Consider the following 22,821-nt stretch of genomic DNA (forward strand, 5'->3'; position numbering starts at 1 on the left):
CTCGAGTCCTCCAGAGTTAGATCAGCCAAAATCAGAGCGAACAGAGGAGGATGCGTGCTGTCACCTGGTTTTTGTCTCCGTGCCGTCCGTGCTGACTCCTCCCCCTCTTGCTCTGCAGGTCATGCAGGTGGTGAGGGAGCAGATCATGCGAGCGCTCACTCTCAAGCCTAACTCCCTGGACCAGTTCAAGAGTCGCCTGCAGAACCTGAGCTACGCCGAGATCCTGAAGATACGCCAGTCGGAAAGGATGAACCAGGAAGACTTCCAATTCCGCCCCATCCTGTAAGTCGCCACAACACCAACTCCTCCAGCTCCGTTACACCTCTGTCACTCTCCCACCACAGGAAATAGCTTCTTACTGATATTTCTGTGGTTAATTAAATGTCTCCTTCCTCGTCTGCTCGATCAGGTCCAACATCAAACAGGGCTCATGTGCAGAAACGAGCCGCGGCCATTAATGTGCCGTAATAGCTTCTTCTTCCCAACCTGTCCTCCATTCATCAAACCATCGGCCTGAAGCCACTCACACCTGCGCTTCCTCCTCCTGATTGAAACTCCGCATTAGATTCAAATTGTCTGCAAATGGCGTTCAGCACTGAATCCTCCATTAAGGCCCCTGCAGCTCATTAAGCATGGAGAGCCTCTAATAGATCATCACTGATGGCCGAGGACGCTCCTGTAATGGAGGAAACAGTTCTGTCCCGGCTGTATTTAATGGAGCAGCGAGCACTATTGGAAAATGGCTCGACCAGGCGGAGAGTTTGTCCCTTTGAACAGTAATCAATGCTGAGCCCGGGACTTATTGGATCAATATAGGAAAGGTAGAGACCAAACTCTTAACAAGCAATCAACGCGAGAGGAGGAAGCAGGAGGAGGAAGAGTAACAAATGAAGGAAGAAGGCTTGGTCCAGATTATATGACAGTCACAGCAACATGTAGAGACAGAGTGTAAACACACAGGTACAGGTACAGGATGATGTCATGTGGATCCGCAGAGGACTGTAGTAACTGTTGGAGGTCAAAGTAGAAGTTTGTGCTTTTGGACAAAGTCACATGAGAGGATCTGAGTTTATTCTAAGGCGATCACATTAAATATGAATCACATCAGCCAATTAAGAAGTGCTGAGTGTGCACTTATCATTAAAATATCATAAAGTGAATAAATCTAAAGCAGCGGCCTCGTTAACAGAGGGAAGTGTGTGACGGCTGATCCATTATTGATAACGGGTTGCGTAATACGTTGCCGATGTGCTGTACAGGAAGTGTCAGCGTTCCGGTTTGTGCGCTAGAATGAGGAGAGACGGAATCGGACACTAAGTGCTCCCAGCCAACAACGGCTCGGCCTTTTAGCACTTTTAGCCGTCAGCTAAGATGGCGGTAGGCAGCGCGATCGTCCGTCTGTCCCAATGTCCCGATGTCCAACCGCAGACGAGCAGGAGACACAAACCACGTCCGGACTCTGAATCCTGTCGAAGTTTCTGTCAAGGATGAAAAACCGCAATGAGCAGAGGGCCAAGGTGGAATGAGCGGGAAAGGCTCGGTCATGAAAGCAGAGGAAAGCTAAAGGCTGGGAAGCGTGCAGAGCTCCAGCAGCTAGGATCCATAATTCATGGCGTGTGGGAACGCAGGCTGGGAACGCTTCAGGCAGCATGTTTGCACTGAACATACACACGCTTATTCTCACTAACGAGCCTTTCGGGGAGCAGCATGACGTTTTTGTGAGCATGCGTGGAAGTGTTTGCCGTGTGTGTGTGCGTGTGTGCACCCGTGTGTGTGTGTGTGTGTGTGCGCGGGTGTCCTGACAGGGATCCATCAGATAAATATTGCATTCAGCCGCTGACCTGATGAATTGTATTAGAATTCACTTCCCAAGTCCGAGAGCGTGTTCTGCTCTGTTGTAGCCCGCAACAGAGGATGAGTGTGTTTGCCTGAATACAGATCATTCTGCCTCACCTTGAATGTGTGTGTGTGTGCGTGTCCATACGCTGCCTCTGTATAGGGAGCTGAGGGAGAAGATCCAGCCGGAGATCATGGAGTTGATCAAACAGCAGAGGCTCAACAGGTTGTGTGAAGGAACCTGCTTCAGGAAAATCAGCATTCGCAAGAGGCAAGGTGGGTCACGCAAAACACACACACACACACACAAGCACACACACCACAGAGCACTACCACACAGGCTTTGAGATTCACAGCGTCCTCCCTCGTCTCCTGGAGGACTCTTCTGTCCGTCCTTCCCTCCCTCTCTTTCCCCTCCTCGCCTGATGTTCTGGATCGATCCCCACACACACACACACACGCAATCACGACACACCGCCACTCCTACCCAAGCGCCCACAGAAGGATGTGACCTCGTCCCCTCTCACATCTGTCACCCCTCTCCTCTGCGGCTGCACACACAGATATATACGGCGTCCAAACAAACACGCCTGTCAACGCAAATGCCAGAGCTTCCGAGGCAGCGGCTGATAAAGGAGCGAGCGACACACACTAACCTCAGGCGCCGCGCTGAGGAGCCATAAAGTGATCTATTATTCACTGAGAAATGTCAGCCATTTTATGCCAAGGTGGTCTTCAAAGGCGAAAACTTTACAGAAGAAGAATCCTGGAGTCGTTTGAGGTGAAAGGAGGTCGAGGACGAGCGAGTCGTTTGTGGCGGGAAGCGGCCAAAGCCCCGCGGGCCCCTTCACCAGGCGGACGAGTCGAGAATGAGAAGCTCCTCCAGCCTCCCTTTGCTCCGTCGCCAGAGACGACCGATCAAAGCGACAGACGGAAGCGCGGGAAGCACTGCGGGTTCGTGCGCATTTCTTTGTAAACAAACTTTATGGACGGCGTGAAGGGAGAGACGCACTCGCTTGCCAATAGAAAGCAAAATCCGGCTCCTTGATGTATTGACGAGCAGCTGAGTGAGTCAGCAGAGGAGACGGCAGCGGTAAAGAGGCTTCAGCAGCGGCTCAGAGACGAGCGTGTCAGAATCACTCAGCCTAATATCGTATTTCACACCCGCCGCCACCAGAGAGGAGGCGAGGACGAGCTGCATTCAGCCCCGCACAGGCGCCGCGTTTAATCTGTTTGGATCCTCTTTATGTTCCTGTCCTCTTTCATAGCCGCCGTCATTCCTCCTCTCCTCTCCTCTCCTCTCCTCTCCTCTCCTCCCCTCTCCTCTCCTCTCCTCTCCTCTCCTCTCCGTCGACGTTTAATACGCTGAGGATCAAAAGGCAGAGCGACAGCCCAGAGCGCCCCATGTGACAGCGCGTCCACCTGAATCCAGTAAAAAACGTCGCCCGCTCGGGAAATTGTCTCGACAGCCGTCTGGCTTTCAGGGATGCAAATGGAGGAAGAGGAAGCTCCGACCCTCATCGCCGCTTTACCCTCAGCAGAGCGCAGCACGGCCAGATTACAGGCGTTAGAGGCCGAGTGGAGAGCGCGCCACACACACACACACAATGCAGGTCTGGAGCCCCACATGATTGAACTTGTTTACCCTGGCTCCATTCTGCCTCCTCCATCTCCTGCAAACTCTTCTCTTTCTCTATTTCTCTCCTCACTTTTCTCTCCTCCTCCCCTCCTCTCCTCCTCCCAGCCATCTTTCTTCCGTCTCGCCTTTTCTCTCGCTCCTTTCTCCTCCGCCTCTTAAGCAGAGAGTTATTTGTCAGGCTTTGTTCTCGGGGCGGCGAGCACACACACTTTATAATCCACACGATGCCCGCGCGCAGCGCACTTTGTCTCAGAGACGGACGGAGTGTGTGAAGACCCGCAGCCTCATTTGTTACTCTGAGCTCAGATGAAACAGAAGGTCACACACACACACACACACACAGCAGGTATTATCTTGTGATATCACTCTGCTCTCTCTAAGACTTCAAACGCACAATTCCACTTATTCATAATTAATAATGGCCGCTGCACTCGATAACGTACTCTGCATCGCCACGCCAACAGTTGCCAGATTCCCTCGCTGCTGAGACTCAGATCTGCAAACTGAAACACAAACACACGTCCTCGTCCTCAAACACGTCCCTGTTGTCTCTGACTTAGCAGCGTGTCTGTATTTGTATGTAACATTCACAGTTACGTCATGTGAGCTCTCCGTCTCTCTCTCTCTCTCTCTCTCTCTCTCTCTCTCTCTCTCTCTCTCTCTCTCTCTCTCTCCCTCTCCTCCCTCTCTCCCTCTCTCTCTCTCTCTCTCGCTCCGTCGCTCGTGCAGCTGTTTGAAACCCCGTCAGCCTGCAGGGACTCGAGCACCTGCATCAAATATTAATGTGTCTTGGGTGGAGACGAGTCTTCCTTCCACCTGCCAGAGTGCCAGCGTGCCCATTAGCAGGAGACGTTTCCCTGTGAGAGCTCTGGCCGCCTGTGTTTTGAAGTGTGGAGGGTGTGTGTACGTGCGCCGTCTGCTTCCTGCCCACCTGCGCTCGGGGACGAGGCAAACATGGAAACGCGGCCCCATTCTGTAGGATTCTTCTCTTTGAATGAAATGAATGCTATTATAGTTTAAAATGCAAATGTGGCATAATGACATCCATCACAGGGATTGTGTGTGTGTGTGTGTGTGTGTGTGTGTGTGTGTGTGTGTGTGTAGCTTAGCTTCCCGTCTTAAATCTCCCCTCTTGTCCCCGTCCGTGCCACTCTGCACCGCTGCGCCACCGCCAACTGTCTATTTTCAGCAATTAGGGTTTGGACGGCGGCCGCCTTGCGTGTGCCGCCAGCCACACACACACACACACACCTCAGCCTGGACCCCCCTTACTCCAGCTCACTGCCAGCTCGCCTGCCCACCCTTTGGCACACCGCTAAGGAACGCCGGGCCCCCGTGTCGCTCTGTGGACACAATCGGTACACACAAACACACACACACACGACAGGATCAGCCTCTCCCTTCATCTGAGTGTGTGTTGGGCCTTCTAGCTCTGTCGCCGTCCCGTCCTGCGGCCCATCTGTGCTCTTTCTTCACCGCTGCTTTCCTGTCACATTTCTACTCCTCGTCTTCCCGCCTGTGACTCACGCCCTCCCCGTCCCCGTCCCACGTCCCTGTGCCGGTGATTGACTGTCTTTTCTTCACAGCTCCTCTAAATCTGTCTCTTCTCCCTCTCCCTCTCCCTCTCCCTCCCTCCCGTCTGTCCTCTCTTTGCTTGCAGATAAGTTTTGGTATTGTCGTCTGTCTCCAAACCACAAAGTCCTGCACTATGGGGACCTGGAGGAGAGTCCTCAGGGTGAAGTCCCCCACGACTCCCTACAGGAGAAACGTGAGTGCACACCTAAACACAGGAAGCAGAATAAAGAGCTGTTATTCTTCATCAAACACACTTCCTCACATCTCCGTCCTCTCTGCAGTGCCTGTGGCCGACATCAAAGCTGTGATCACTGGCAAAGACTGTCCTCACATGAAGGAGAAGGCAGCCCAGAAGCAGAACAAGGTGTGTGTCTGAGTGTGTTTGTGTGTGTGTCTGAGCGTGTGTGTGTGTGTGTGTGTGTGTGTGTTGCATAATTAGCTTTAAAAACCAACCGCTCAGCATAGAGATGTATCTATCAGCTGTCTGTGTGTGTGTGTGTGTGTGTGTGTGTGTGTCACACAGAGTAGTCCTTTAGCTGAGAGCCGCGAAAAACAAGCTGAGCTTTCTCCCTCGTATTTAAACACACGTTGCTGCGTCCTGTGGTGCTTTAACCAGGATGTGTGTGTGTGTGTGTGTACTCATCAGTTGTTTATCTCTTACACTTTCCCTCTGCAAACCTTCACACACACACACATACACACGCCCCGCCCACAGGACTGATATATGGGCTCTTGGATTAATAGCCTTGAAGACAAAGGAGCGTCTCCTCCCGGTTCGTCTCCTTTATTACCTCGTCGATGAGTGCGGGTCCAGGAGAACAGCCTGAGGGTGGGGGGCCGTCTGTGGGCCATCTATACCGGGGCCCGGCCCAGGATTGTGAATGAGAGCGCAGACACATTCCATTACTCACTGCTACAAGGCCAGCCAAAGTCACCTCTGGAGAGAGGAGAGAGGAGGGAGGGAGGGTCTCAGCATGCAGGGTTGGGGGTCTGGTCCTGGGGGATCTGGTCCTGGGGGGTCTGGTCCTGGGGGGTTTCTCTGCTGTCACTGTCCTCTCCTCTCTAACTATTGATTGGTAATTGATTCCCAGCAGGTGTATTTAAAATAGACTCATCCCCTCTCAGGTTCTCATCCTTCCTCAGAGCATCACAGGCGTTTCTGTCTCCTTCCCTCATGACTTCATGTGTGCAGCTGATGTAACAGAGTGTGTGTGTGTGTGTGTGTGTGTGTGTGTGTGTGTGTGTGTGTGTGTGTGTGTGTGTGTGTGTGTGTGTGTGTGTGTGTGTGTGTGTGTGTGTGTGTGTGTGTGAGAATCTAACCTGTTATTCCTCCTTTTTTTTTTGCACTATTCTCTCTCTCTCTCTCTGCCACCTCCTCCACTCTGTCACATTCTGCATCTCCTCCTGCCTGCACACCATTTTCTCTCTCTCTGTCTCTCCATCTCTCTCTCTCTCTCTCTCTCTCTCCCTCTCTCCATCTCCCTCTTCTCTCTCTCTCTCTCCATCTCCCTCTTCTCTCTCTCTCTCTCTCTCTCTCTCTCTCCATCTCCCTCTTCTCTCTCTCTCTCTCTCTCTCTCTCTCTCCATCTCCCTCTTCTCTCTCTCTCCATCTCTCTCTCTCTCTCTCACTCCATCTCCCTCTTCTCTCTCTCTCCGTCTCTCTCTCTCTCTCTCTCTCCATCTCCCTCTCTCTCCCTCTGTGTCTCTCCTTCCCTCCAGGAGGTGTTGGAGCTGGCTTTCTCTGTCCTCTACGAGTCGGACGAATACCTAAACTTTATTGCTCCAGACAAGCATGAGGTAAGATCCTGCGTCCCTGCGGACGTTTCCACTGTCGGGCGGATGGAGATAATGTGACAGGAGCCATGAGGAGGAGTTTACTCCATTATAAACACACACATCATTATACACAAGCAGCATCTCTACTTATACTGATGCAATGCAGATTTAAATGGAGTAGAAATGTAATGAAGTATCTTCATGCCTATTATAATGCTGATGTCTTTGTAGCAAACTGTGGCAGAGTTTCCACAGTGGTGTTTGTTTGCAGCGCCTCCTGGTGGTCTGAAGGAGAATCAGAGCTATTTCAATCCTGAAGAAATTCTGTAGTGCCCATTTTATTTGTTGTTTATAGAAGTTTGATTACAAAGTATTTCTCTTTAAGTGTTGTTTGGTAAACAGTCCAGCTGTGTACACTCAGTAACACTTTGTGCTGCTGATATAAACGTCTGCGTCCTTACTGAGCTGTGGTTATGGCTTCTTGACCACTTAACTGTTGGTTCCTGTGTGGTGTTGCTGAGGTGTTGCTGTGTGAGCTAAGTGTGTGTGTGTGTCTCTCTCTCTGCAGTACTGTGTGTGGACTGACGGCCTGAACGCCCTCCTGGGGAAGGAGATGACCAGTGAATGCACCAAATCTGACATGGACACCCTCCTCTCCATGGAGATGAAGCTCCGCCTCTTGGATCTAGAGAATATCCAGATCCCCGAGGCCCCGCCCCCAATTCCCAAAGAGCCTAGCAACTATGACTTTGTTTACGACTGTAACTAGGTGGACCGACCCACGACCCCTCCCAACCCTCCCAGCACCTACTGTACTCACTGGACCAACCCTCTTTTTCTTACAAACTGGAACAAAAACAAATAAAAAAATACATAAATGAGGTAAAGTTGAACTGTGATTGGCGGGAAAAGGATTTCCTGAGTGAAAGGTTTCCCTCTTGCTTCTTCTGAGACGTTTGTAAGACAAAACGGCACTTTGTTAGATCGCTGGCCTTGGAAGGACTCGGGTCGCGTAATCATCAGGTTGCCGTGGAGACGATGTGTTCGTTTGGCCTGGTCCCGCGTTGTCTTCCTCGTTTTCCCGCTCTGTCCGATGTTGCCCGACTCAAAAACTCTTTCCCGTCTCCCCCGAGGCGAAACCCCCCCCCCCCCCCCTGTTTGTTTGAAGATTGTTGAGGAAAAATGCTAAAAATGCTTTTTGATTTCGCTTTCTGTTCGTCCTACATCTTTGTTTTTATGTTTATTTTATTATTTTCTTCCTCAGGGTTGTTGTGGGAGGGAGAAAGGGATCAGGACGAGGTCGCTGACGTAAAGGAGAAGTAGTTTTCTGTTGCGTTCTGGTTTGTTTAGGGAGGCTGGGGGGGCAGCTTTGTGTTTGCGTTCCCCCCCTGAGAGGCTGAGAGTTAAGTTTAAGTGAAATTGAAGAGAAAAGTTTGCCTCTGTGCTTGTTGAAACGTTGTGTTTTCTACCTGCTCTGTCCTGCTTCACACACATACTGGAGACTGTTAGAAGAATTCCATGATCTGAACCCTTTTAATGCAGTAAAATGCCTGTTTTGGATATTCTAATGTTTAATGTTATGATCCCGCTGCTGCTTGGAGCATATTGTGTACACACACACACACACACACACACACACACACACACACACACACACACACACACACACACACACACGCGTAAAAATCACAAACGCAATCACATTCCCTCGTGGGTTTGTCTCTCGTTGTTCTGACTGCTGTACACAACATTCTGAAGCAATAGTTCAGTTATATTGGTTGATCATTTCTCAGCTGGTCAGGATTGAAGTCATATCAGCGTTTTGGTTAAGGGACGTTCTTCTTTGTGTTCAGGATTCTATGGCCACAAAATTGAAAGTTATTGTATTTTTTTTTATTTAAAACAGATCATGGTTGTTATTTCTGGTATGATTTATATATTTTCCCTTCCTATTTAATACCTTCAGATGTTTTACTTTAGGATTTTTTCAAAGCCCCTCAAACTGCTGTTTACATTAAAGATTTAAGAACCGTAAGAACTTTCTGCCTTTCCTCTTCTTTTCTTCTTTTAGAAACCATAAATCCACAAAAAAAGACAAGACTGGAAAAACAACTTGTTGACCAGAAAACTACAGTAAAATATAAATATAGACTATAAAGCTTATATGGAGTATTTTTGGTTTGTTTTGTAGAATTCTCTATGAACACAAGAGAAAAGAAAATATTGCAGCTTTTGTCCCTCAAACGAGCCAAAACCACAATCCAATAATTCCTCAATATACAATAATTAAACAGATTTTTTTAAATTAAATTTTGTTTTTCCACATTGTCACAAAGCCAAAGCGCTGCAAGCCAAGACCAAACAAAATAACAAAACCCAACAACACAGCAAACCGTGAAAAACCAATAAAACAGTGAAGTAATAATGCTGACACTCACACACTGACACACACTGACACACTCCGCCGTGTTGACACTTTGGAGCTTTTGTTCAAATAAGAAAACAATAGTGTGTGTGTGTGTGTGTTTTGGCAGCGCAGCAGACTGTGATGCAGCTCACACACACACACCTCACGCTGGAGTGGGTGGGAGGTGTCGCTCACAGTGACACACACACATATACACACTCAGTGTTATTGCCCTCACATCTCCCCCCTCTGGGCGTCCTGAGCTGCCTGATGGTCCCAGACATCTCTGTGCTGTAGCCTGAGTGATGTCATTACTGTAAAGAGAAACACTTCTGCTGCACATTAGATTGAAGATAACCGCATTCATTCTGAAACCTCCCTTAACCAAATGTTTCTCGGTTGAAAACCCTTCCGATTGGCCTGTGTGACGGCTCGACAGCTCAACTGGAAGGAAACTGTGTGTCAAGTGGAGCGTCCAGGTTCTTATGGAGCAAAACTGAGATTAAATGGCAGAGAGCAGAGTTTACTCAGATAAATCAACATAAAAGTCCTCATTGGGTTTTAAGGTGGAAAAACATATTTTGATTCATGAGCCATTGAGCCAGAAACGAGTGAATCAGAATTTATTTTACTTCAGCTCAGTCTGTGTGTGTGTGTGTGTTGTGGTGCCTTGGTTTTCCCATTACATGCCTGGCTGTGTCTCGGGGATATTTATTTCCCTACACACATGACTCATAGCAGTCCTGTGTGTGTGTGCGTGTGTGAGAGACACTATTTCCTGCTTGATGGCTCTATCTCACACAGAGGCCTGGGAAAGCTCCAGAAATCAGTGTGTGTATGCAGACGGCACGATTGTTCATCCACTAATGGATACTGATCCCCTGCGCTCATTAGAAACACTTTGGCATTCCAGCGGCATCTGTCTCACATCTCTAGGGCGAAAGAAAACCCACAACACTTTCTGCCTCCAACCCAGCCTTACACACACACACACACACACACACACAGTATGCAGCTATTTGAGCTGTCACACCCTGACAGCTCCGTCCCTGTGAGGGGTTTGGCTGTGCCTCTTCCGAGCCGAGCAGATCTGCTCTGTTAAGTGGATTACTCACTGGAGCTGATGGTCCCGATGAAACTCCATTAACCACTTGTTAGGCAGGATGGAGGGAGAGGAATGGAGGCGAAGAAACAATGGAGTGAGGCAGACAGACTGGGGAGTAGAAAGAGAGAAGAGGCCCAAGAGATTTGCCGCTTGGTTGGTTCGATTGTTGCCTGGACGGCTCAAAAAGTTCTTTAACAATTTGAGTAAAAGCTCGGGAGATTTCATTCTCTCTGCGCTGGATTTACTCCAGTTTGGCCCACAGGTTCATCTTCCTGCCATTGTCCCTGAGCAAGGCACTGGGGCTGTAGATCTAGCTGCAATCAGTGGACCTGCTAAGTGAAAAGCCAAATATCCCCCGAATGCAAGAACATGCAAAAGTGTGTGTGTGTGTGTGTGTTTACTTCTGCTTGGCTTTTGAAATAAACAGGTTGGCACAGCAGCAGTGCACAGAGTCTATTTGTGTGTGCTTAACATCTCTTGATTCCCCCAGGTGCTCCTCGTTGTGTGTGAGCAGGTATGTGTGTGTGTGGTGTGTGTGTATGTTCCATGACCCTCGCCTTAGGAACAACAGGAGGGAAAAGTACTTGGCTGGCCTCATTACAAGTTCGCTGCGACTTCATGTGGAGTGTGTGACAGCAGCCCGAGGGTCTGCAGCCAGCAGGGAGCAGCTCCTCTCCCCATACAGCAGGACACACTGCTCAAATCAGATTAAGGCCGAGTACACACACACACACACTCTTCCTCAGCTCTCAGCCATGTTGGCACAGCATCCAAACCTGTCTGCCTCCTGTTCACCTTGTCATGTTAACCTTCCTCACAGCTGAAGATGAAGGTGCTGCTGGGTCGGTGGCCTGCTTCTATTTTGAAGTGTAACTTTGTACAAACATCTTAGTGTTTATGTACATTTACTTTTCATACTGTTTAGTTTTAGAGATTGGAATTTTAATATAGAATGTAGTAGAATTGTAGTATTTTCTTTATTATTGTACTGCAGTTTAGGCTTTAGAATATTTCTTCACCCTCCACTGACAGAGAGATTGTTTCTACTTCTGTTTCTCTCGTCTTATTATTGAGCACAAGCCGCCAACAGTGGAGTCAAGAATTATTGGAAAAATATCAATTTACTGGAGTAAATTTCAGATCTGCAGTTGCTGAAGCAGCAGCTGGAGGCCACAGAGAGCAGATCTGCCTCTGATGGATGATATTGATGATTTGCAGGGGCTGATGGGTGTTGAAGGTGTTGGTGCCGTCCGTGTGAGTCTGAACAGAGCAGAGACTCACTGATTTCTCTCCAAATGAAACACAGACTGAAGTTGGTGTTATTGTTACTCTTTTCTGTACTTTTACTCTTTTTAGTAACGTTTACTTACTTAAAAATACAAAAAAAGAGTAAAAGGTTGGGGAGAAGACAATAAAGGAGTCCGGTCAGGATTCATTGTATTTTTACTACAATAATATAATTCTTTGACATTATACATATATACATTAATTACAATGTTAATTTGCTCATTGGCTGCGAGACATTTTTATGAATTCCATTTACTCTAATACTGCATGTTAGTCAAGCCAAGATGTAAAGTGATTAAGCCAGAGTCACACGCTGTCCTGGTCTGAAGGTGACGGCAGTCTGAGACTTTCCTCTCCCTGAACCGTCAAAGGCTTCGTACCTGGAGAGGGAGAGAGGAGTCATTATTATTCATACAAGACACGTTTCATTGCATTTCTTTGCTGAATGTGGTGGTCAGTAAACATAAATGTCATGTTTGTGTTTAGTAGTTACACTCACAGGTTTGTGTATTTCTTCCAGTCTGCTGTGCCGAGGGACGGACGAGTCACAGCCAGAGCAGAGTGCACATGGGACTGACACAGCAGCAGAGCCGACTGACTGGAGGTAGAACGCAGTCGCACACACTCCTCCTACAGTGAGAGAGCAAGAATGAGGGTGAGTGCGAGACAGAGAGAGAGAGAGAGAGAGAGAGACATACAGACAAAGTCATTTACTTCCTCAGGCAGACGAGCCTGAATACCAAAGCTTTGCCTCAGGTGATATGAGACAGACGGCTTCAGAGTAAAGATCAGTGATGATGTCACTCACGTTGGTCCTTCTGTAGCTGCTCTTGATGTTGTTAACGTCCTGCAGGAGGCGCTCCAGCTGCTCCGGCCCCAGCTCTTCATAGCCTCTCTGGAGGGACGCCATGTAGGCCGGGGGCACCGAGCTGCCGGGGTCACGAACCGACGCCCCCGTGAGGTCATGGGTCCCTGAGTTTGGTCCAGAGACGCACTGAGAGTTCTGTTGAGGGAGAGGAGAGACGACAGAGGACGTTCAGTCAGACGTACCTACAGAAAATCAAGTCGGAGCCGAGCGGTAGAATCCTCCGACGTTCTCTCCAAATGTATTCTGCACATTTCCAAATGGGCCTCGCCTCCAGATGGCAGATATAAATATAAAGTGAAAGCAGAAGAGTCCAGGCTCATTACAATGAAGTGCAGTCAGACCCAAACTGAGCCGGGACTCAGTCTGCTTTCACTGGAACACACAAATGATCCAGTCTGTCTTCACTCGGCCCATTGGATCTCTGCTATCACCACATTTAGATACTAAGACTCCAGTGAGAGTACGGTAACCTAAGTGATGTCATTACTCCTGATTCTGTCTGTTTTTGCCTGCAGGTCTTGACATAGATTGACAGACGTCTCCTTGTTGTCCTCACCAGGCTTGACAGAGATGAGTTTCCTAACTCTGACTCGTAGGAGCTCCCAAAGTAAAGTCTCCACACGTTGCCGCGTTGTTCGCATTCAGCTCGGAGCTCGCCGGGCTCCAGGACAACCATGGACTGGTCCAGCGCCGCCGCCGGGTCCCCGTCCCCCACCGACCCGTCCGAGCCGCTGCTGTGGTTGGGGAAGACCATGGAGGACAGACTCATGTCGCTGTCAGAGCCTGAAGTCAGCTCCTGGTCAAACAGAGAGAGGAGGTTTGAGACGCAGCTTTACGTTTGACATGATGATTTTGTGCAGAAGGTCAAGGGTCACAGCAGTCTAACCTGCAGGGTGCTGGTCAGCAGGCTGCTGTGCACGGCCTCCAGCTGAGCGTTGTAGAGCAGCGCCTTCAGATCTGCTCCGGTGAACAGCTCTGTGGCTGCAGCCAGCTGCTCCAGGTCCACATCAGCAGCCAGGGGGACGTCAGAGCTCAGAGCCCTGAGGATCTCAACACGCTCCTCCTGGAGACGAGACGGAGAGGAGACAAGGCTGCACTCAGGACCAAAGGAGGCGTGTGTGTGTGTGTGTGTGTGTGTGTGTGTGTGTGTGTGTGTGTGTGTGTGTGTGTGTGTGTGTGTGTGTGTGTGTGTGTGTGTGTGTGTGTGTGTGTGTGTGTGTGTGTGTGTGTCAGTTAATATCAGTGTGTATAGTACTTCTTTAGTCACACACCAGGTCTGGAGGAGGACAGTAGAGGGACTTGTCCAGTCGTCCAGGTCTTAGCAGTGCTGGGTCGATCAGGTCTGGACGGCTGCTGGCTGCGAGCACATACACACCTACAAACACACACACACACACACACACACACACAGCACCCCACTTATAAGCTGCCTGTCGTTAGAGCCTTGCTGAGTTGAACTCTTCTGTCTGTCTGTCTGCCTGTCTCACCCTCTAGACCCTCCACCCCGTCCAGCTGGGTGAGGAGCTGGTTGACCACACGGTCCGTCACCCCCGTGTTGTCATGGCCTCTCCTGGGCGCCAGAGAGTCAAACTCATCAAAGAACAGCACACACGGTTTGGCAGCCTGCGCCCTTTAATGCAGAGAAGAAGAAGAGAGACGGGCTCCTTTAGGCTGATCAGCTGATCACACTCAGACATGTGGAGAGGAAGAACAGCTGACTGACCTTTGGAACACGTCTCTGACTCCCTGCTCACTGGCTCCTATGTACTTACTGAGGAGTTCAGGGCCCTGTGAGGTCACACACATCCTGTGTTAGCACTCTAATAAGACACACACGTAGCGTCCTGTCCTCCTGTCCTTCTGTCCTTCCTCACCTTGATGCTGATGAAGTTCATGCCGCTGTCTTTAGCCACAGCTCGGGCCAGCAGAGTCTTCCCTGTGCCCGGAGCTCCGTACAGCAGAACGCCTGAGCGATGGCGGATGGGAAGATTGGAGAATAGGAGGGGATACTGCCACACACACACACACACACACACACACACACACACACACACACACACACACACACACACACACACACACACACACACACACAGAACTTTATAAACTCTTTAGACATAATAGTGTTTGTGTTCTGTGTCTCTGATCAAAACAAACTGGTGTTTCTGCTTCAATACAGATTAAAGAGCTGTGATGACACTTGGATACTGTGTGAGATGTTATCTATTCTGCTGGCTGAATGAGAGCCGTCCTGTGATTGGCTCTGGCTCTGGCTGACTGACCTTAGCAGGAAGCAGGATGGTGTCCATCAGCTGCTGTCGCACCTCGCTGAGGCCGCCCACCTTCTCCAGCCCAAAGCCACTGGGGCTGTGGAGCTCCACCCCCCACAGGGAGGGAGGAGTGAATCCCTTCAGAGCCTCAGCAAAGTCCCGCCACGTCAAACACACACCTGGCAGGCACACACACACACAAAACACCTCAGTCTGAGGAATGCTGTAATAAAGAACCGTACGGACCTGACTGGCTCCATACCTCCATCACTGTGTCCTCTCTGAGCCGTGCCGGCGTGGACGGCTCGCTCCAGCAACACGGCCAAGTCTTGAGGTGCGTAACCCTCCGTCTCCTTGGCAACAGCGCTGAGGTCCAGATTCTGGAGGGTCTCGTCCGATAGGTTGGTTTTCCTGAGGATCAGACAGCGCAGGATGGCCGCTCTCTGTGCCTGCAGAGGAACACACACACACACACACACACACACACACACACACACACACACACACACACACACACACACACACACACACACACACACACACACACACACACACACACACACACACACACACACACACACACACACAGCCTCAACAAAGAGCACTGACTCCACTTTAGCTCCTATTCCCTGTGTGTGTGTGTGTGTGTCTGTGTCCGTGTTTGTGTGTGTGTGTGTACCTGGTCTGGAGGTTGGATGTGAGCGAATCCCTGGATGAAGTGTGAGCCCTGCACCTGGGTGAGCGAGGCGTGGAGGGAGTGTTCGCTCCGGCTGGTGATGATCAAACACACCAGGCTGGAGTGAACCACCAACTCATCCACCAGGTCCATCAGACCTGCAGGGGGGGAGAAGAAGAAGGAGAAGAAGAGGAGGTTAGGTAAGGATCAGAGTGTCAGGTGTGTGTGCTCCTGCCTGTGTGTCCTCTCTCACTCTGTGCGATGTTGTGGTGCAGTGTTGCCTCGGGGCCGTGCTCCTGCTCCATGGAGGCCGGCGAGCCGCTGATGTGATCCAGGCCGTCCAGCAGCACCACAGACGGCTGCGTCCACTCCGCCTGCTCAAACACCTCCTGCAGCTTCTGTCTCACCCTCTCTGCTCTTCTACCTGAAACAACAAAAACACTTCTCTGATTCCATCCTGTCACATGTCTGCTTACTGACTCTCCTCTGATAGAAGGATGAGCTGGTTGACCTTGTAGCTGTTTGCAGTCCAGCACCTCCACGTGAGCGTCCAGAGCTTCAGTCGCTCTCCTGCACAGAGCTCTGGACAGAGCGCTCTTCCCGCTCCCCTGAAACAGAAACATGATGAACATAAAAGCTAAACGTGCTCGCTCTACTCAGACCTGATGGTTATCCTGGTGTAGATGTCTGTCACACACACCTTTGCCCCGGTGATGAGCAGAGCTCCGCCTCTGAGTCCTCGGCCCGCGGCGCCTAGCTCCCGTGAGAGGGGATTACCCAGAAGGCTGTGGGAGATGAAGTCAAATCCAGTGCGACTCAGCTCCTCCATTCCTCTGGAGACACACAGAAAGGTTTGCTCACTGCTGTCACACAGGAAGCACACACACCAGCTTACACACAGGAGAACACACACACACACTCACCCCAGAGCGCTGAGGGACGGCAGCTCGGGGTTTGGCGTTCCAGCTGCAGGTTCTGGATCTGGCATGGTTACGGGTTCTCTGGTGATCTAAATGTGATCGATGAAGAGGAGGGTGAGCGTTACAGATGAAGAGCTCAGAGGGATGAAGGCCACTAAATGCTGGGCGAATACCTGGATGTCTGATTTCTGTAGGACACTGGGGGCCAGCAGGAACAGCTGGTCTGGAGGGTCCCCCTTTGGTTCAGGTCTCAGCACGGTTAATGCAAACTCCAACTTTGCTTTATGTCAAAGAAGAAGAAGAGAGTGGAAACGTTTGATGTGATTCATCTCTGATTAAGTCTGCATTGATTGTTCGTGTTAGTGTGAGATCATCACCATCAGCTCCGTGCAGCAGGAGGGCGTCAGAGCGAGGGGACAGACAGGCTAAAGGCTCGTGACTCTGAGTGTGGAGCCAACCCAGGAAGGCCGTCTGGATGGCCTCGTCATCTTCATCATGCTGCAGGAGGAAAAGAGCAGTTTGTTTCATTCCCAGCCTTTCAGAGGATCCTGATCTGAGTCATGAGGACCTGCAGGACTCACCAGAGGCTTCAGGGGCTGCAGGCGGAGGCTGGAGGCGACTCTGATGGGTGAGCTGATGGGTTTGAGTCTCACCGTTGAATGTGGGAGGATGTGCAGCTTGGTCGCCAGGCGTGGAGGGATCTGGAGAACGGGGAATAAACAAAACAATCAGACTTTATGAGATATGAAGGTGAATCTACGGTGAAACCAAACCTCCACCATCAGCTGCTCCTCACCCAGACTCTTCCACTGTGGATCTCTGCCTCTCTCTCCCTCTGCTTCCCCTCCATCCCGTGACACACCACTCTGACCACCACGGCTTCTTCCTCCTCCTCCTCCTCCTTCTCCTTCTTCACCTCCTCTCCTCCATCACCGGCCGCAGCTTTGATAATAGCCGACGCAGCTTTCTTCTTCTCCAGAGCTCGTTTGATGGCTTCCCTCGATTCCCTCGGGGAGGCGACCTTAGAGAGCCGGCCGTACGTCACCGCAGACTGACATCCGGCGAGCATGGCGTCTGTCCCGTGGCTCTGAGTGAATAAATGGACGACCCCCGTTGGGATGTCGTTAATGTTGCAGAGCGAGCTGGGAGGCACGGTGCAGACTCTGTAGATGGAGTCTGTGAAGAGAGCGGGGAGGTCGGGGACGGGCGGTAACTCTGTGACCAGGGGGTGAGCGCCCTTCATCACGTAGCGAAGCAGACTCTTCAGGTCAGCGATGCCGCCCCACTGCTGACTCTGAGAGGAGGAGCTGTGTAACGACGACGAAGGGGAGGAGGAGGAAGCGTCACCGTGAGGATGCTGATGCTGAGCGGCCTTCAGCGGCGAGCCGGCGAAGGTCTCGACTCCGGCTCTGCTCTTGGGAGACACGACGAGCTCTGTAAACTGCTCCAGGCGACCGTAGGACACAGATGGCAGGAGTGACGCTGCATGAGAGTTACACAAACAAATATGTTCAACAGATCGTCCTGCCTGTGCGGCGACGAACGCATTCTGCTCCCACAAACACTCAACATCCATGAGAAACAGAATCTCTCTCCTCAAATGAGCAGATCAGTGTTAGAGGCGACAAACTGAGCTGTGTAATGCATTAAAGCTTCAATCCAGACCTATTCTGATGTAGACGGCGGTGTGCTGGTCCACCCACACAGGAAACACGGCGTCACAGAACACCACTCTGATCTGATCCAACAGCTGCTGCTCCAGCGCTGCACTGTGGAGCTCCTGGGGGAGTCAGAGGAGAAGGAGACGACATCTACATGGTAAACGGGTCAAGTGATGGTCCCTGGTGGGTTTGCAGTAGGAGTCAGAGGAAACACACTCACCAGGATCTCCCAGTCATCACAGGACAGAGGCTCCACAAACACCTGGTGCACCGATGAGACCTGCTGACACGGCCTCAGGAAGCCCTGAGAGACAGATTCAGAGCCGTCATCCTACACTGTGTGACTGACAACCAACACACACTGTCACTGTCCTCCATGTACACACCCACCTGTTCTCCGTCTCTCAGGCCCAGCTTCTCTCCCAGCTGCCGGCACAGCTCCACTCTGGGGTCGTCCGGGCTGGAGGAGGTTCTGCTTTGAGTCCAGCTGAGGAACACTGATGACCCATGACCCCAGGACAACTCCAACGCCTGGTTCTGAATCATAACACACTCCTTGTTGCTCTGGACTCTAGTAAATGTATCTCAGTTAAATCAGACCAAGCTTAAAATATCTGAACTCTTCTGACCCAAACAGATTGTTGCCAAAACTCATTCTGCTGCTCCATTTAACCAGTTATACTTTGTCGCCACCAAGTGAAACTGCAAAGGAATTACTCGAGCACTGATTAATGAAGAAGTGCAAAGTGGTGACGTGACACTGCTTCCCAATTCAAACTGAAGGGAAAGCATTTTCCCTTCAGTTTGATATTTCTAGAGTTGGAAAGGACCAACTCTAGAAATATCAACTTTAGGGGTGTTGATACTTTTAGCCTTTTAGTGTGATATGACATCATTCTGCCAGAGCTGCGAATTGGCAAATTCAGGATTCAGAATAAACAGGAAAAACATATTTGTTCATGTATTCATCGCTGTCGTCCTTCTGCAGAGTTCAGCACATAAACGTCTCCATTACTGCGCTGCTAGAGACCCGGACATAAATTAAACAGGACCACCTGCACACGAAGATGGACCGCTAAGCTAACTTACCTCGTTCAGGGACAGAAGTGATATAAGCTTCGAGGGGAGGTGAAGAAAGCAGTTTTTCGTGTTGTTAAAAACAACAGTGACGGGTTGAATGCCCCGGCTACTAAACATATTTAGCTATCATAAGTAGCTATCACATAGTCTGAAGTACAGGTGCGACTAGAAGTGCAAGTAATCCATCGATGCGCTCTGTTAGACATAAACCCAGACCAAACTAGTTGATAGCGGAATTTGACATTTCAAAATAAAATATACAACGCGGAAGACGAGGGACGCTATAAAAGAGTTATACTAGACCGGCTGTTATTTTGAAGTCCCTGAACCGGAATAAACATTAGAAGAATCATGGCGGCGCCTGGTAGTAGTTCGAGCTGTTGGAGCGTCCCGGAGGTTTACAAACATCACGAACAGCGGAAAGTTTGCATTTCTCGACCTAAATACAGAGAGGGGAGGAAGGCCAAAGCTGTTAAGGTAAGAATGTGAACTTCAACACGTCACATATGAGACAATAGAGGAGGATAAACCTGTTTAAATAGCAGTAATGCGCGGTGTTTGCCTTGTTGTGTGTTTACAGGTGTACACCATCAATTTGGAGTCTCGGTACGTGATGGTCCAGGGGGTTCCAGCCATCGGGGTGATGACCGAGCTCGTCCAGCTGTGCGCCCTGTACGGGGTCGTGGAGGAGTACAGGCCGCTGGACGAGTACCCGGCGGAGGAGTTCACAGAGGTCTACCTGGTCAAGTTCCAGAAGCTCACCAGTGCCAGGTTCAGGATTTCTTCTCGTATCTTAGATTTAAATATCATCAATATCATAGTCTGGGTTTGTTGGTTGCTGCTGAGTCATGATGACGCTAAACATGGATGTATTCTGTTTCAGAGCAGCCAAGCGACGCATGGATGAGACCAGTTTCTACGGCGGGGTGCTTCATGTGTGCTACGTCCCTGAATATGAGACTGTGGAGGACACGAGGCTGAAGCTGCAGGACCGCAGAAGATACGTCATCAGGACCGCTCGGAATAAAGGTGAAGTCTCCATCTTGGGATAACTCTTTGAAGATTTACAAAATGGGTGAATAAGATCCTTTATTGATTTGATATTCTCCTACATTGTTGGTAAAAAGCAAGAGAAAAGGAGGCGAAGGAGGAGGAGGTGAACAGGGAGCTCACACGTGCTGAAGCAGCCACCACATCAGAGAAGATCACCTCCAGAAACGATCACGATTCAGTCAGTAATGATACAGGAGAGAGTTCAGGTCACAGCCATTATTCCAGCTTTCCCTTATTGCCGTTACCTCCACAAGAACACCGCTACAGAGGTCAACATCTGCAAAGGCCCCTGCCAACTGAGGACAAAATGGGGACGTTACATAACGCCATCATGGACACAGAGCGGTCTCGGCCGGTGCAGACTCAGAGTTCAAACTCCAGCCTGAAGGACAGAAGCCCGGAACACAGACGGCCCTGGCATCAGGCTGCTGCGGTCAGATTTGTACCAAGGACCACGTGTTTGGAGAACAGGAAGCGTAAGATGGAGGAGACGGTGGGCGATTCCCTGATCGGAGTCACCGGGAAAGATGAGCCGCTGATCGGACCTGCGCTACCGGAACCGCCCAGACTGGACATGAAGGATGAATCACTGAACACGACAGCCAGACTCATCAGAAACACGATGCAAGAGGTCGATGACGCAACAAACATCACATTAAGAGCATCACAATAAGACAAAGTATCTCTAATACTCGTCTTGTCTTTGTTTGTCCTGTAGGTGGCTTCAGTTCCTGACCTCAAACCAGCAGAGAAAAAGGTGAAACCACGTCGACGGATTTAACTCCGAACATTCAGAGAACATTTGTAACTTCTTTATAAATCACAGAATTTGCATCGGAACACAAACAACAACAACAACTTTTGTAATAAATGACCACAGCTGAAGGCACAAGATGGCCTCCCTTTCTTCACTTCACAGCGGGTCCTGAAATGTTTGCCGCTCGAACGTCTGAATGCGCTGAAATGGGAGGAAAAGGGCAACGTAAGACTAAGAGAGAGTGTGTTTGTGATCAGGACGGCTCTGTGAGCAGGGTGTGTAAGTGTGTGGTTACCATGGCGTCGGGGAGGCAGGTTCCAAAGGCCTCAAGCAGCAGGTTCTCCCGCGTCACCGCCTTCTCAAAGTCCTCATAAGAGAGCCGGCCGTCTTTGTCGTGATCCTACAAGAACAGAAACACAAACGACACGGGCAGAGATCAGAGAACTTCATGATGGCGACTGGTCTCCTGCACCGTCGTGATGATGACCTCACCATCATCTTGAGAGTGAGTTCCACCACATCCCTTACTGCCTCCTCCGGCCCGTCCTCCAGTGGCAGTTTGAGGAAGCAGTCCTTGAACAAGCGAAGCATCTCCTCCCTGGACACGTACTCGTCCCCGTTCAAGTCGTACACCTGAAAGCAGTCTGAGCCCAACAGACAAAGATGAGTGATCAGCAAGATAGTAAACCGTTAAATCCACTCTTTGGGTACTTAAGTAACTATTAAGACAGCAAATACAGTTTATCTGATTATTTAATGGGTTTAGTTTTTCGCTCTAAAATCAGTAGTTGCTCTCTAAACTCTCAAACGAATATAAAAGGTTACATTTGATTTTTTCCTCCAACGTCCCACGCAGCAGCACAGACAGTCCTTCAATCCACTCCTCCACCGTCACTAAGCCGTCGTTCTCTTTGTCAAACGTCTTGAAGACTAAAAGTCAAATCGAGGAGTCATCAAACAACAACAACCTTCCAAGTCTCTCTGAATGACAGACAACATGCAGCAGGTTCACTTTGGAGAAACCTACCTGCGTCCAGTATGACGTCATCCGTGATCCCAAAGGTGCCGTGCAGGACGGCCCGGAACCTCCCTCTGTCCAGGCCGCCGCCGGCTGCCTTTCCCGGCCCGGTCTGCTCCACCAGCAGCCCGGTGAAGTGTCGGATGAGACACTCGGCCTCGGTCTTACTGACTGGAGGCCACAGCAGGGACAGTAAGACACTTTCTCCCGTCAAATGAAGAGACATTTTGGACTTTCACGGCCGCCATAGCGATCAATTTGTGGCGTCCTGCCGCTACATATTAGTTGAGTTTACCGTAAACTTCATACTCACAGTGTTTGACCTGCTTGGAGATGGATTTGGCCTGAGCCTGCATCTTCTTTCGGTTCATAGCTGATATTCCTGCCATGACTGCGAGCAGCGCGTTGGCCAGGAAGGACAACGCGACAATGTTTACGGCCCGTCACCTTAGCAACCACTGGCCGGGCCCCGTTTGAGGGAAATAACTATTACATGTAACAGCCATGACCAAATTGTTTGTGTAATAAGGAAATCACATTGTGTAAATACATTTTCTTTAAAGCTTCTAATACTAATATATTAATTAATAATTTGCTTTCTGTTATGTTCCAACAAAGTCGATAAAGTAACTCTTCAGTGTGCTACGTCATCACTCCTCCTCCACCATCAACTGATAGCAAACCCGAAGAACAGCTATAGGCCAGTGTTTTCACTCATAATGATCTTCACCTTAGTCCCGAGTTCACCCTGCTCCAGAAAAGAACATAAATAAGTACAGTCAGTTCACAGTCTGACCACAAGATGGCACTCAGCTGATCCATGAGCAGGAACAAACTCAATGTAACGCAACTGCAAGTCTATTCTAAATCCCTAACAAGGACATTTACAATTA

General features: G+C 50.0%; 4 protein-coding genes across 6 annotated transcripts in view; 2 read left to right on the forward strand and 2 right to left on the reverse strand.

The window, feature by feature from the left end:
• Window positions 1–8,503, forward strand: part of elmo1 (engulfment and cell motility 1 (ced-12 homolog, C. elegans)) — a 62,723-nt gene extending 54,220 nt beyond the window's left edge. For 2 of the 3 annotated variants that reach the window (XM_076139304.1, XM_076139303.1), the window contains exons 17-22: window positions 119–282; window positions 2,000–2,112; window positions 5,136–5,243; window positions 5,332–5,414; window positions 6,770–6,847; window positions 7,395–8,503. In XM_076139304.1, the coding sequence (XP_075995419.1) occupies window positions 119–282; window positions 2,000–2,112; window positions 5,136–5,243; window positions 5,332–5,414; window positions 6,770–6,847; window positions 7,395–7,595 (747 nt within the window). In that variant the 3' untranslated portion in view covers window positions 7,596–8,503. The remainder of the gene's footprint in view (window positions 1–118; window positions 283–1,999; window positions 2,113–5,135; window positions 5,244–5,331; window positions 5,415–6,769; window positions 6,848–7,394) is intronic. The other variant, XM_076139305.1, reaches the window with a different exon arrangement.
• Window positions 8,504–11,851: 3,348 nt separating this feature from the next.
• Window positions 11,852–19,313, reverse strand: pex1 (peroxisomal biogenesis factor 1). Its single transcript, XM_076139212.1, has 24 exons — window positions 19,110–19,313; window positions 18,411–18,557; window positions 18,241–18,324; window positions 18,025–18,139; window positions 17,156–17,841; window positions 16,941–17,060; window positions 16,737–16,857; window positions 16,533–16,639; window positions 16,363–16,448; window positions 16,140–16,272; window positions 15,951–16,047; window positions 15,693–15,863; window positions 15,443–15,597; window positions 15,026–15,212; window positions 14,776–14,942; window positions 14,368–14,502; window positions 14,217–14,281; window positions 13,981–14,123; window positions 13,765–13,868; window positions 13,380–13,556; window positions 13,050–13,289; window positions 12,434–12,628; window positions 12,125–12,255; window positions 11,852–12,005 (listed from the first exon to the last, which is right to left on the reverse strand). Exons 1-24 carry the CDS (start codon window positions 19,215–19,217, stop codon window positions 11,921–11,923), a joined length of 3,759 nt encoding a protein of 1,252 aa, XP_075995327.1. The 5' UTR covers window positions 19,218–19,313; the 3' UTR covers window positions 11,852–11,920.
• A 62-nt stretch (window positions 19,314–19,375) lies between these two features.
• Window positions 19,376–21,678, forward strand: rbm48 (RNA binding motif protein 48). The gene is made up of 5 exons (XM_076139215.1): window positions 19,376–19,577; window positions 19,681–19,871; window positions 19,984–20,129; window positions 20,228–20,784; window positions 20,872–21,678. The coding sequence occupies exons 1-5, from the start codon at window positions 19,452–19,454 to the stop codon at window positions 20,932–20,934; spliced, it is 1,083 nt and encodes a 360-aa protein (XP_075995330.1). The 5' UTR covers window positions 19,376–19,451; the 3' UTR covers window positions 20,935–21,678.
• clxn (calaxin) lies at window positions 20,954–22,786 on the reverse strand. The gene is made up of 6 exons (XM_076139216.1): window positions 22,242–22,786; window positions 21,938–22,099; window positions 21,736–21,840; window positions 21,403–21,554; window positions 21,206–21,310; window positions 20,954–21,111 (listed from the first exon to the last, which is right to left on the reverse strand). Exons 1-6 carry the CDS (start codon window positions 22,315–22,317, stop codon window positions 21,067–21,069), a joined length of 645 nt encoding a protein of 214 aa, XP_075995331.1. The 5' UTR covers window positions 22,318–22,786; the 3' UTR covers window positions 20,954–21,066.
• Window positions 22,787–22,821: the final 35 nt, after the last annotated feature.

This window comes from Genypterus blacodes, unplaced genomic scaffold (genome assembly GCF_046128005.1).
Source record: "Genypterus blacodes isolate CSIRO-AG114 ecotype Tasmania unplaced genomic scaffold, CSIRO-AGI_Gbla_v1 ptg000438l_1, whole genome shotgun sequence".
NCBI classification, from domain to species: domain Eukaryota; kingdom Metazoa; phylum Chordata; class Actinopteri; order Ophidiiformes; family Ophidiidae; genus Genypterus; species Genypterus blacodes.